General features: G+C 36.2%; 1 protein-coding gene across 1 annotated transcript in view; it reads right to left on the bottom strand.

Annotated features, from left to right (window-relative positions):
* The window catches only part of LOC306857482 (cadherin-12-like), a gene marked incomplete at its 5' end in the record, with an annotated part of 225,742 nt that overhangs the window by 48,456 nt on the left and 161,882 nt on the right, over positions 1-15,404 (bottom strand). Inside the window, 3 exons of the mRNA XM_079397461.1 lie at positions 3,527-3,714; positions 8,055-8,222; positions 10,893-11,012. Of these exons, the coding sequence (XP_079253587.1) occupies positions 3,527-3,714; positions 8,055-8,222; positions 10,893-11,012 (476 nt within the window). The remainder of the gene's footprint in view (positions 1-3,526; positions 3,715-8,054; positions 8,223-10,892; positions 11,013-15,404) is intronic.

The raw sequence follows: 15,404 nt of genomic DNA, 5'->3' as shown, positions 1-15,404 counted from the left end.
TTGTTGTTTTTCTTTTGTTGCTGTTGGCTAAATCATGTTTTTAGATGGGATGTCAACAACAGCTTAAAAATAACTGCATTGACTGTACAGATAAGTGCAACGGTAATATTGTTCTTTAATTCTAACATTATAACATGAATTGCACTGAAATTATTATACAGTTGAATTTATTTATACCATAGTCCCACAGACTTACTCTATTTGTGGCGGCATATATATGCCAATTAATTATCTGCCAGCAGGAGGCGCTGTTGGAGCAGGAGAGTAACGCTGTACACAAAACAGAGCTCTGCTCACAAACGATGCTTTATCAAACATTACATGCGAGATTAAGTGAAAATGACATCCAAAATTTTCTGAAAATAGATGGTTTCCATCAGAAATACAGTGATATAAAAACACCCGCACAGGGTTTCGATTTTGAAACGTGCAGTGCTCCTCAGCCCATAACCATTCAAATTTCTGTAGGCGGGATTTACAATTTGTGATGTCATAAATACATGAAAGCAACTTTGTAGTCCAAACGAGCCGTTCATTGTAGTTCTTGAAAAGGGATTTAAAAAAAAAAACGAAAAGAGGAGGACAAACTATTATTTGAATTAATATGATATAACCTGCGTAAGTTATCTGAAGCTGAGCGAGATATAATGAATCCTGTTTGGTCATGATGAACTAGCCTATTCATAAATTTCTCTAGATGACGAGATAGTACTTTAGCATATAATTTAGCATCAGTCCCTATCAAAGAAAGTGGCCGGTAACTAGGAAGTCGGATCTTTCTTTTTTTAACAAGAGAGAAATAACAGCAATATTAATAAATGGGTGAAATGAGCCTTGAGTAACTGAAAAAATTATTATGTCTAACATGAGGGGGCCTAAATCCGACCAAAAAGTAGTATACAATTCAATTGGAATGCCATCTATGCCTGGGGATTTCCCCTTGTTCATAGATCGAATTGCTGACTCCAGCTCCTGAAGAGAGATCGGTTCAGCCAGGTATTCCGAATCTGAATCCGACAGCCTAGGTAAATCAAGGTTGGACAGAAAAGATGCAAAAGAGTCAGGGTCACCATCAGCAGAAGAAGTATAGAGGTTAGAGTAAAAAGAGTGAAAGGCAATATTAATGTCTTTTGGGTCTGTCATAATGAGCCCAGATTGGGATTTCACAACTGAAATATTAGCAAATTTTTCACTGTTGCGTAATCTTAGGGCTAAACGGTGGCTTGGTCTACTCCCTTGAAAATAATAATTCTGCCTGGATCTTTGGATCAGGAATTCTGTCCTAGATCTCAGTAATGAATTGAGTTCGGACCTAACCGCTATGATTTTACTGAGTGTATTGTCTGAAAAACAACGCTGATTATCTCTAGTCAGATTCTGGAGCTGTGATTCCAGTTCAACTATCTTTTTGTGTCGGTTTTTCTGAAGGAAAGAGGCATATGAAATTGAGTTATTCCTTATAAAGTGATACCACTTCATAAAACTTATTACACCTGTGTATATCCTCCTCTTTCAAATGGGATTCTTGAACTAACACTATATCAACAATATATCTTCTTCGCAAAAAATCCAGAAAACCTGTATGTTTGTGAGGGCCATTTAGGACATTAATATTACAACTCAGAATATTAAGGTCAGTCATAGGTATCAAACAGAATTACTGCATAAGAAGACAAAATACAAGTTTGAAAATAAAGCCAGTTGAGTCTACCATTAAACCACCCCCCACCCTCCCCGTTACCATTAAAAAAAACATAAACGCATTCCCATGAACTATGGCAGATCAAACCAAGAACAAACCTTGATCTGCCAGCACCCCTTAATATGATCCATGGCGTCAAGAAAACCCTGCACATTACTGTAGCACCAACATTTGGCCCCATAGTCACATATTGACTGTATTTCTATTTAAAAAAAAATAAATAAATAGAAAGAAAAGAGAGATGAAGAATACAACTAAAACAAATAAAATATCATAATCAGTAAGCGATACTGTATGCACAATGAACTATGAATTAAGAAGTGAACATTAAAGTGAACAGTGAAAGACACAGTCACCTAACCATTTAGAGCATCTCTTCTCCGATTTCACAGCAAATGTCCAGCTGAAGTTCACTAAGAGTTGGTGGATGAAAGGGATCTGAGAAAAACCCTTGCTTCTTCTGGCGAATATAATATTTCAGGTTCACCTTGATTGAGAATTACCTTCAGCGTTGCAGGATAAAGGAGACAATTCTGGATGCCAGTGTCTCTCATCTCCTTCCTAATTGGCGCAAATGCACTTCTTCTTTTTGTGGTGACCAGAGAAAAATCTGGAAAGAAAGACAGCGTTGCTCCATCGGAAGTTTTCACCAGGGCATGAAGTCTGGCGGCCCGCAGAATGAGCTCCCTGTCTGTGTACCGTAGCAGTTTAAAGATGAAAACCCATGGTTTAGCACGATCTGAGGAGAGTCTTGTGTACACGCGATGCGCTCGCTCCTCTTCAATCTCTTTGCCCGCCAGAGAGGGGAGCCACGTAGATTGTGATCTTTTCAAAAAGCCCATATGGTCGTCTTTTTCGGAACCTTCAGGCAATCCAACCAGATGCAGGTTGCTGCATCTATTGCGATCCTGTAAGTCTACAGCATGTTGCTCGAGCGCGGCTACTCGTCTATTGTGATCTGAGACAACTTTCTTTTGTTCTCTCATCTCCCCTGTAAGAAGATCCAGTTTAGAGCATAGCGACTGAACAACTGACATGTGAGAAGCCAAATTTGTTCCGCATCGCTGTCAACTCTGTTCTTAGAATGTCCTCAAAGTGTGTAACAGTGTTCACCATCTTGTCCATCATATCGCTTGAGTTCGGTGACTTGGATTTCTTCTTAATCAGAGAAGCCGAAGGAGACAACTCCTGATGTTTACGACTGCATGCCATCAGGTAAAGCACAACCAATAAAACTTAAAAACTTAAAACAAAACGAAAAAAATCAGCAAAAAGAGGCCAAACGTACAGAGCTCTACTCAAGTGCAACTAGGTTCATGAGCACGTCACGTGACTCCCCTATCATACTGCATTTTTATATTTTAAGATTGAAGTCTGTCTGCAACAAGAGTAAAAGTAAAAGCAAAAGTAGCAGTAGCAAAGATCAATTACGAAGGCATGCTATAAAGTTGCATTTTACTGATAAAATATGTTATTGTTAAACTGAGGGACAATTGCTGTTAGTGTGAAAATATATAAATAATGTTCACACAATAAGTTAATTTTTGTTTTTTAAATGGTTTATAATAGCTCCGTTTTGATTATCAAAGTTTTTGATAAAAGCCTTGTAATCTATTGATTTGTTGCATTTATATAATTTAAGATTGAATGCCTGCGACGGGTAAACCAAAACTAGAAGTAAAAATAAATGAAGGCTTGATATAATTTTTTTAAAGTTCTAACGTGACCTTTATATAATAATAAAAATCAACCGCTGAGTCTTTTTCGTTTAACCTGTTTATGTATTTGCTGTTAGTTCATAGTACACTTTAAATGAAGCTTTACCTTTTTGAGCATGATGATTCCCTCCTGATTGTGCTCGTTGGTAGTGATATCAAACATGGCCCCTCCATCTCCAGGGACAATGTTGTATTCCACCTCTGCGTTCTTTCCAATGTCCAGATCATGAGCTTTGATTCGGCCAACTGCTGACCCGACTGCTGATGACTCCGGTACACGCAGGTGGAAGATGCCTGTAGAATCAATGAGTTTTTTGAAGCACATGTGACTAGTGTGGGAGAAGCTGTTTTAAAAATGTGCACTAATTGTTTTGTGGAAATTATTCAGTTACATGCACCAATAAATTGTTAACATTAAAGGAATAGTTCAACCAAAAATGAAAATTTGCTGAAACTTTACTTACCTTCAGGCCATTCAAGATGTATATGAGTTTGTTTCTTCATCAGAATGGATTTGAAGAAATTTATTTACATCACTTGCTAATTTAATGGGTGCCATCATAATCCAAACATCTGATAAAAACGTCACAATAAGCCACAAGTAATCCACACCACTCCAGTCCATCAGTTAACATCTTGTGAGATAAAAAAGCTGCATGTTTGTAAGAAACAAATTCATCATTAAGACGTTTTAACTTTAAACCACTGCTTCTGTGTTTATAAGAAACACACTGCTTTTTTACTTCACAAGACAGTAACTGATGGACTGGAGTGGTGTGGATTACTTGAGGATTTGTGTGATGTTTTTTATCAGCTGTTTGGACTCTCATTCTGATGGCACCCATTCACTGCATAGAATCCATTGGTGATGCTAAATTTCTCCAAATCTGTTCTTATTAAGGAAAACAACAACAACCAAACAAACAAACCACCAAAAAAATTAAATGGCTTAAGGTGAGTACATTTAAATTTTTAGATAAACTATTCCTTTAAGACCAGAAATGTGTATTAAGCAAATAAATAGCATCAATTATAATTTTATCTTCTTTTTTAGATTTCTGAATACACATTTACAACATATCCACACTGCCACAGTACTCCTCCTCCTGTGCCAAATTTCATAAGTTGGCAACTCTAGAGAGGACATTACTGTTGGAGAGAGCGTTTGATAACTGCCTCAGTGCACTTGGCTGAAAATATGACACAAAAAGCAGTGTTCAAGTGTTGGTTTCACACTAAACTGTTTTTTTTTTTTGGAACAATGCTTGTTTTTGCCAAAGTTACACTGAATTGAAAACAGCTGAGCTAATGCCGTGCTACAAAAAAATGTAGTTAAGTTAGTAAACCTGCTACTTTTAGTTAGTTACCTCAATGCTAGTAAAGACACGTGCACAAACAGTAGGCACAAACAGATCACGCTGATTAGTAAAATATAATGTGTTGAGTGGCCATGCCCGCAAAAAAAAACCAAACAAAAAAAAACCACCTCAGCTAATTAAGAAGTCATTAGACGCATTAGTGCAGTGCACCAAAAAACAAACAACATGAGAGAGAGAGGCAGAGACACGACCCAGAATGCAGCAGTCATCATAGTGCCATCCTCTGAGACATGCTGATGGAAATCTACTTCGCTCCCAGGGTGTTACCGATATTTACACAGCGAGGAAACCAGTGCTCATCGCTGAAACTCAACATGATTTCTATTTCACAATTTCTGAGCACAAATGGAGCCTGTTTGCATGTACTTGTTTAAAGACTTGGCCTTATTCCAGTGGAAAAATAAATGAACATTTTCAAGTATATAAATGCCTAAAATATGAGACTGTTAGATAGAAGCTGTAAACAGGGACGGTAAGAGGCCATCTCACGTCTTTTGCAGGACCTCACGTGTGAAAAAATGTGGCTCTCAGGTTAAAAAAAAAATACAGCTTTTAAAAAAAAAACACAATTTTGCCCCATTCTCCTGGCCACATCTTGCATTTTTCAAAGCAAATGCACAATCTTTGTGAATGGCCAATAAGACTGTGTGCTCATTTTTTATGACTTTTGCTGTATGGAAACTCTGGTTTCTCTAAAATCTCATTAATTCATATCTAGTCTGGGTTTTTTCTCCTTTCTACTACTCCAGAGATGCTGTTAAATATGTTGCCTCTCTTCCTTTATGCAAACTAGATTTATAGATTCAAGGTTATTAATTAATTTTTCAAGAACTGTTTTCTCTATGAATGCATTAAGTTTTTAAGCTTCCTCATGTGTGTTTAAAAAAATAAAAATGCTGCATTATCAGTCAAAGGTTTAGACGCACTTGCCTGAATTTATGTTTCTCATTATATTAAAAACTTTTTGGTCTAAAGCTTTATGTGTGCTTTAAATGCTTTAAATTTGTTTGGTGGACTGAATAAATTGTGCCTGCAATCATTTTATTTACAGAGCTACAGTTTTAGAATCATATATAGAGCTAATAGAATACTTCTGAAATCTTTTCATAATGTTTTAAAAGCTTAATTAATTATTTTATTTTATCATATTTAATTTAATCCTTTTTATATTTTTATTACAGTATATGTATATATATATATATATATATATATATATATATATATATTTTTTTTTTTTTTTTTTTTTTTTTTTTTTTTACATTTATATATAATACTTCAGTTTTTTTTATGGAAATACACTGTAAAACAACAAAAAAAAAGTTGAGCCAACTTAAAATTTTAAGGCAACCAGTTTCAGCTGATTTTTGAGTTCTCAATTGTTGTTTTAAGTTTATACAACACAAAGTTGAGAGTCTCCTGCAAAAATAAGTTGAGAGAGCTCAAAAATACGTTATTATATTATATTACGTTGGCTCAACTTTTTTTTTTTTTTTACAGTGTATGGGATAATAAAGTGTAACATTTGGACCAATCAGACACAAATATTTGTTATATTTAATAAATAATCTCTTATGCCCCCTCACCTAACCAAAAGGCCAACTATGAGGGTCTGTGGACCCTTCACCCCGAAATGCATCTAACACCTAAGAAGGCAGAACAGGTCTCTGGTTCCATGGCAACCCATCTGATAACACTGGTTTTATTGCTCAAAGGCATGCGGGAACTCACTACTTTGCCTCTTAGGAAAGACACATTACACCATAAAAATGGACTCTTCTCTACTTAATTCATAGAAAACCCTTATTTGAATGAACACACATATCTTTAGGTCATTGTGTATATTATTACTGTTCTTGTATGTGTTTTTGTGTATTGTTTTCTGCATGCTTATGATAGATCACTAGTTAATATCACTTTAGCTGCATCATGTTTAGTCTCTATCAATTCATATCCGGATGATCTAATTGAGAGTTAATATTACATGTCGATACCTATGCAATATATTAGTGTCCTAAGAATCTTTAGAAGTTTGTGCATTAACCCAGGCAAATTACCTATGCAAATTACCATGTTCAGAGACAAAGGGTCGTAAAACGTTCCCTCCAAAAATCCAGGACTCCATTGGGTATTTGACACCCCAGAGGTGTGACCTCTATAGCAGATAAAGCTCCCACTTTAGAGATGCCCGGCAGTCTGCGGTTTTGTTAGATCCTAAGAGGATGTGAGCTAGAACTTTTTCTGAACCTCTAAGTTTTTGTGCCAGGCCTTTGCGGCCTTGTCTTTCCATTCAACCAAGCTCCTTGGACCTCAGCATGATCTCTTTCTTAGCTCTTTTCCATTCAAAACTTGGAAGAACATTTCTACCTGAGAACATTTTTGGAATTCATTACTCTTCAACCCGGAAGAACGTGATCGGGAGTCCAAAACTTTGAAACCATTAAGACTTTCATCTGAGACTGCATTCCGGACACTCGACCCGACCAAAGGCAGTGCAAGTATAACATTTAACTAAACGAAACAGAGGTTTAGTACAAGTTATAAACCCCATTATAAATGGCACTGATGGTTTTACTCAGGTGGTTAAATGACTTTCTCCATAACTGCATTCTCTGGTTTTCCTGATGGCTTCATCCATCAAGTATCATTTAGCCTTTCCTCATGTATGAGTGATTGTACGTATGTTTGTTTGTTTGTTTGTTAGACTAGTTTGCGTTAGTGTTTAGTTAATAAAAGTTGTGTGCACAAATTACATGAGTTTCTGACTCTGCCTTGCTTATTAAATGCCCCTTTACGATTTTGACCCTTGCTACAATGCTCTAATGCATTAATAGGAATGTATTTTCTGTGGCCAAGGAAATACCCTTTCTTAGAGTTGATACGAATTTACACTGAATGTTTGCTAGACGGACAGATTAGTTGATGGCAATTTAATTCTGCGACAGTTATTACTGTCAGCCGATATAAATAATTGTAATTAATCATAATTAATCGTGATTACTTGTATACAATTCTCTTTTGAGCTTATAAATTGTTACAAAAGGAACAAATTGAAGTATGGAAATTCTATAATGATTACATTTTAAGCAAATAATAATAATAAAAATATATTACAGGATAATTAATAGTTTTGATCCTAATAGTTTTGATGGCTTCATTATTGATCTGAAATATGGAAATCAAAATAACAAGAAGGTGCATTCAAACATTTGACTGATTTAAGTTTACATGAGTTGATAGTTATACAGAGTGGCCTACTTTTGGAGAACCTGGGTGGGTTGTCATTGACGTCACTCAGGGTGATGTTGATGGTGGTCGTCCCTGCCAGACCCCCTAACTGTCCTCCCATGTCTTTGGCCTGGATGAGGACCTGATACAGCTCCTTCACCTCCCGGTCCATGTTGGGTAGAGCTGTCCTGATGACTCCTGCGCACAGATCGAAAGACAGCCAGACTGTGTTAATGGAAAGAAGAGACAAGAGAAAGGGACTATAAAGGGATAGTGAGGTAGAAAGAGAGTATAGATGAAGAGGCTGTGAATACAGGCATGTTTCAGTGCGTGGAGAGAATCGGATTACAGAAAAGAGGGCAATGTGAGGAGAAGAATAGGGTTTAGACCTGAGAATAAGGCCTGCTGAGAAAAGGATGTGAATGGCAATCTAAAATAACAGTCACAATTGAGATAAGAAAATTGAGAGGCACAAAAAAAGGAAATGGATGAAGTTCTGCTGCATTGTGGAAAATGAAACTAAAGCAAATTGAACTTAAAGGTGTAATGTATAATTTCTGTGCTATTATTGTTGACCTGAAAATGCGTCCTGCCTCGAACCACACTATATTTGTGCATATTAATACATTTATTTTTGTATATTTAATCTGCGTAACACTGTGTTCTACTACATGGAACGGGTCAAAGTTAGCAAGTTAGCCTCTGATACCATAGCCATTTAATTCAAAAAGAGCCTCGTTTTCTATTAATGGCTGAAATTTTCCTGTACTTGACCATTCTCAAGCTTTTCTCTGACTTTTAGAATTAAAGGAATATTCAGGGTTCAATACAAGGGAAGCGGCATTTGTAGTATTATGTTAATAACCACGAAAATGGAACAATGGGGCACTTACATTGAAAGTAGAAGCCAATTTTTAGAGGGTTTAAAATAGTAAATCTGAAGCTTATAATTTCATAAGTGTCTTCTGGAAAACAGTGAGGTTATGGTTACACTGACAACGATTTCTGAATGCACCATTTTTCTAGCTGAGTTTCCATAAATGCCTTCGGTGGAAACATTAGAGTACACCAAAATCCTGGAAAAAAAATATATGGCGATATGGTACTTTGGAGACGTTCTTGATATCATACCCCCTCCAGAATCAGCTGTTCAAGAAAAAGTGAAGTTCTCCAGGGTTCTTTGATGCATCAGCACACAGATTCCTAAAGTTAAAAATGTTCTTGTAAGTAATCAGACTGTAAAACCCTTCCTGGAACCAGTACCTTTACCTTCAAGTGTTTTTTCTCCAGCTAAAAAGATTGAGGTCAGCTCTAAAGCTTCTGGTACTTAACAATCTTAACAAGGTGACAAAGCTAGTGTAGCAACACCTTTCCTTGCTTTTTTCCATAAAGCACAACTAATGCGTTTCCCAACGCCACAAGAAGCTTTCCCAGATCAAGAGAGCGCTTCATAGGATAAATTAGACATGGTGGTGGATGGTTAAGAAAGGCACGGACCTTCATTCAATGCCAGTTTCAGATGAAACGTAAAAGGGATGTCATGTGTGATTCACTCGGCCTGTTACAGGAAGAATCAGTTTTTTTTTATTTCAGTTTCGCCTGAACAGATCTCTCTTTGAAGTTTGTGTGGTAATTAAATGAATAGTTCACCTAAAAATGACATTTACTGCATGACCATTCATTTTTCTTGTATTGAAAGCAGAAATTCTGCCTAAGATCTTCCTTTTTTTATTTCACAGAAAGAAGAAAGGAAATTTGGAGTGATTAAATGGTGGCAAACTTTCATATTTAGGTGAACTACAGTACCTCAAAACCTTTCATCAAAGTTGTCCTAAAACCTAAAACCAAAATGTGTTCTTGTCTTAGGACAAATTTGATGAACTTTTTCGATCCACTCCAAAAGTTGACTACTTTATTCCTTTAAGGTGTGTGTTTCCTGAGTCTGTTTTCTCTCACGACTCTCAGTGTTGATTACGTTATGCATTTTACCCCCTGCCTTTGTTTCCCACCCTCCTCTCGCGGCTTTTGTTTACTGTTGGTTTGTGTTGGCAAATTTTTTTATATGGCCTGGGACAAAAACAGATTTTTCTTCCTTACTAGTCATTTTATTTGTTCGGCTACAGAATGTCACCCTTCAAGCCCCCCTTCCGGGTTTGCTGATATAAGGATATTATATTTTTATTCATATATTCCAGTTTGCAATGCTTCATACTTGTACAACAGGGCCGTACGCACCCCGAAAACAAGCAGGAAATGCTGGCACGTGGTCTGCGCATCAAGTTTACCTCGCAGGTTTGTGCTTTTGCATATTGGATATTACAGCCCACTGAATGCAGATGATGCCCATTTTTAAATTCCCATTCATTGCTGAATATTGCATAACAAAGTATTCACTGGGAAAAAATAAAAGGCAGTTTATTTGCTGCATCATTTGATGATGCTACAATTCCCCCAGCCATATAAACAACAGACAAAATCCATTTGCTGTTACCGAGCTGACTTTATTTTCTACTCTGAGGGTTTGAAATGCAGCACCTGATTGTATAATTATAGATCTTTTCAGGCCTATTTAGCTGACAGGATGTCCGTCACTTTTCTGCTGTTCAAAATTAATTGCAGTATATTTTGAGTTACAAATCCATTTTCTAGGCTGGCCACATTATCAAATCAAACCGCAGAGCTTATTTGTCTAATAGGGTCAATGAATGTAATTACGTTGAAACCTGTGAACTGTGAAATTAATGAGTCTAGTCTGTTGTATTACACAAACAAAACAGAGGAACTTGTTTGTTAATAGTAATTTCATTTTTCATGCAGCCAACCTTTTTTTGTATATTATTTGCTATAAAATATTCAGGAGCATTTTACCTGTTTTGGGATCCACGGAGAAGTACGGCTGGCCATGAAGTATGCTATACACCACCCTGGCGCTGTTGCCGTATGTAGGGTCGTCTGCATCTGTCGCCGTCACCTTCATCACGTATGTACCTGCAAACACAGAGAAGATATTATTTGTTTGTGTTAAACCGCATGAATAGATATGGGAAATGTGCTTTGTTCAAGGTTATAAATATAATAGCATGTAGGGTTTGACCGGGACTGGAAAACAGGCCTATACAGACACATCATTATATGCTTTGCTTATGATGGGCTGATATAAAACCAATTATATGGCTATGCACTGATTCTCCACTGTGTTTTGATATGTCTGAAGCAGCAGTTTTTACATTACAAAGGCAGCACTTTTAAATGACTCAATAAATGACAAATCATCTGTACTGTAGAAAGAGCTGATGGTCAAAGGTCGCTGAATCCCTGTGTTTTACGGTTTCTGTAATGTTATATTATAGAAATGATTCGCTTTATTCAGCATGGATAGTTTTCTAGAATAGTTTTCAGATTTTTTTTCCATATTGCACTCTTTCATCTATCTATCTATCTATCTGTCTGTCTGTCTGTCTGTCTGTCTGTCTGTCTGTCTGTCTGTCTGTCTATCTATCTATCTATCTATCTGTGCGTCCATCCATCCATCCATCATCCATCATTCTATTGTTCAATCTATCTATCTATCATTCTATATATCCTTCTATCATTCTATAATTCTGTCTATCTTATGTAAAATTGATTTTTGTTTTCCTAGTAGGCTGTATGTCTAAAAGAATGCATGTTTGTTTATATGAGCTGTACTACATATGGTTAAAAGCACTTAACAATTCACAGCATTGAACTGTTAATGTTTTTTAAAGATTATTCCAGTCCACTTTGAAAATGGCGAAACCAATTTAGACTAGATCTGAAAGTCTATATATGCCACTCACATCATAGTAACATGCTCTAGTTTAGAAATACTCTCTGATTTTGATTCTAGTGCACTTCTGTTCTTTATCTAATAGACAGCAGGCTTAATAGATATTTCAGTCTAATCTGTCCATTTTCTCTTTATTATCATAGTGTCCTGCTGCTAACGGCTAGTGATGGCTGTACAAATATTAAAAAGCACATGTTCAGGAAACAGTTTTTGTAAATCATATTTGAAGAGAATATGAACATAGTGTTAAATAATGTAGGGATTCGGTTTTATTTATTAGAATTGTGGAAATGATTGGTTAATATTATTGTAGGAATATTATATTATTGTAGGAATATTAATGCCCACTAAGTGGACATTTCTCTTTGAAACTGCAACGAAACGTGCAGTAAGATACATAAAAACGGTCTTGCATAAAGTGTGTAGGGTCATTTGTGATTATACAGTATATATTTTATGAAAACACTCAAACGCGCAAGTAGAGTGAATATCACAGTGTACTGCCTAAGACAAGAAAAGAAACTTGAAGGCCTTGAAGAAGAGAGAAAGAGCGAGTGGGGAAAAAAACAAAAGGAACCGAGAGGTAATTGTACAGATTTTAAATCAGGACCATTTCCCAATGGAAGTCCTTTTCAACCAGCTGATGCAATTACCTTTGATTTTTACCTTTTTTTTTTGTTGTAGTTTTTTTTAGTTCTCTCAGCACACATCGATATGTGTTCAGATTGTTGTGGCCTCCACACAAAGAGGTGAAAAACATTAAAAACCCATACAGCTCCAGTCCTTTAAGTGACCTCCAAATTAGACAGTCACATTCGTTCAAAGCGAAAACCCTGTAACCCAATGAAAAATACATCCAGAGTCAAGAAATATGGGTAAAGCTAAAGCGTCCCTTGTTTGTATGTAACAGCAAGACTCAGTTATGCCTTTGTGGTGGCAGCAGCCACAATCGAAATCACACAGACGTCTGCAGAATAGGTCTATAACTTCAATAGGGACTACGGTGCACTTATAAACAGGTCTATTCACATTTTGCTATCTGAGATCATGAGTAGCTATGATTCAGCTGGGAAGGGGAGGGTTTCATTTCATTGCCATTCAGATCAAGGAAAAGGCAATCTCAAAGTGAATTACCCTGATCTGTCATCCTCAGGGAAAGCAACATGAAAAGGGCTTTGGTGCTGGATAGGGCATGCAGTTTATTACACTCGACACCAAATCTTATGTCAGACTTTACCTCTTGCCATGCAAAGCCTTTCTTATTTCTTTTGTTTATTTGAATATATGCTTGGAATTTCCATGATTTTCAGAACCTCTTTAAACTCAAAAGTTTTAATTTGAAAAGGTTTCAATCTAAACAGTTTGCTTTCTGCTTAACAGATGAACAGCTATTTAATCAGTAATATTTTGTACGGTGTGTTGTAACGAGGGGTTTCTCACCTGCAATTTTCACTTTTACAGTATCCGCTTTTATAAGATGTAATTAAACTTTCTATGAACTCTGCATTTCATATTGTTTTATCCTCAGATACATTCAGATTATTCAGCAGTGATACAACACTGTAATAATTTGTGCATTATTTTAATTCAGACAGGTCCTTATTCTATAATTAAGTATCTTGAGTTAATTACCTTAACGTTAATAGACATGGATTCATATTTAATGGAGTTCAAAATTTCAGATTTTTTAAGTGTGATAGTATTTTTCAGCGCTGCTCTCTGGAACCACAGGGAGCCACTTCAATAAACCAACTTAATTACACGCTACAACAGACCACTTTACAGTAAAGACACTTGTGTAGTACTGCGGAAGTAAATTATACAAAAATATAGGGCAGATGGAGACAAAAACATAATTGTAATATTTTAAGATAACCTCATGTTGTTTCGTGTTTACTTCCATCATTGTATAGCAATGTTGAAGCACAACAGACGTCTTCTCAGACACTTAAAGATTATGAACAGTTTCACCAAATCTTACTTCCCCTAAAATAGTCTCTGAATGCTTTCATTTAAGACTGAACTCTCTCGGGGCCTGTGTCTACAAATGATTGTGAATATGGGAGAATTACCGCTTCTGTTTACGGCACCGTATTATTGCAGGCAGTTCCTGAAGTTCGTAAAGCAACTTTGTCAAAATTACCATTCATTAAAAGTGTATTGAAATAACTCAGAATTGAATTAAATTGGATTAAAGTGAACTAAATGTAAATGAGTCTCAGTCTCTTTCTTTGGAAGCTGCTGGAGCTGAATTTTGGATTGTGTTCACAGAATGAGGCAGAAAATAACAGTAATATAGTGATTTGTGATAGTCTGATGTTATACGGCACTAAAGGCGACATTTTATTCTTATTAAAATAAGACTCGTGCTTAAAGTAGATATTGCATTTTTTTTTTTTTTATTAATTCATGTTAATTCATGTTTCATCTGTCAATAGCTGTGAACTGGTTGACCGTTTCTTTTGGGACTATCACAGGATAAGATGGGATCTATATGATGTGTGTTTTTTTTATGCTACTTTATTATTATTATTTATTATATTTTTATTATTATAAATAATGTTGAGACAACTGAGGACTCATATGTTATCTTCAATATCCTAATTTTATGACTGCAACATTTTTTATTTATTTTTTTATAAATTCAAAATTTACCTTAATGTTTCATTGATTGTTTTTTAATTTAATTTAATTTAATTTTTGCTCCAGCATTTGTCTGCATTGTTCTACTCTGCTGAAGAATGAGTTTTATTGTGCCATGTTTGTAAAAATAATATGGACATTTATATACTTGTTGAAGTCTAATTATAACTAATATTTTATACATTTTAATAGCATGCAATGAAGGCAAACAACAACTGTGGGCCCTTTTCTTATGTTTGCAACTAAACTGATTAACATGCAAGCTTTCTTCTGTGCCCTTGTCTATCATTTTGACTAGAAGTCTGTGAAGTATCCAGTTAAATGTTATATAACACAAGGCAAGCAGCACTTCATTGACCACCATGTTTGCAGTGAATGTAGCGTCATATTACATCGCTCCCCAGCGTGGCCTCAGCGATTGATGCATCGTCTGCAATCATATTTGACATCATGATTAAGAATATTTGTCCAAATAATGGAGGCCATTATGACTATAACAAGCTCTGCAATGTGTTCCATGAATGCAAGAGGATAGCGCTACATTGATCTGCTAGTAGTTATAGCGATTGGATTAGGCTGTGTGGAAATCAATACAACTTCTGGCCGGCTTTAGAGACGGGCCTTTATTAGAGAATCAGAGACAGTAACAAAATAAGGTCCCGCTGCCATCATCACCCAGAGCAGATGCCTTGGTGAAATAACCAGTAATACAATCAAGGTTTCTACCATGTTAGATGAGAAATCCTACCAGGGCTGTGTAATCCAGTTTGGTGGGGATTTGGAGCCCATGCACTTCTCATTATCTGACGGCACACAGTAATGTCTGGATTAGCTCGCCTCGGCCACACCAATGAATATTTGGCAAACTCCATAACGTGGAAAAAACATGACCTCCAGCATCCCTCGCTGTAACACGGTGACAGTCATCC

Source organism: Barbus barbus (genome assembly GCF_936440315.1).
Source record: "Barbus barbus genome assembly, chromosome: 38".
NCBI classification, from domain to species: Eukaryota; Metazoa; Chordata; class Actinopteri; order Cypriniformes; family Cyprinidae; genus Barbus; species Barbus barbus.
This window is presented reverse-complemented; position numbering and strand designations above follow the sequence as displayed.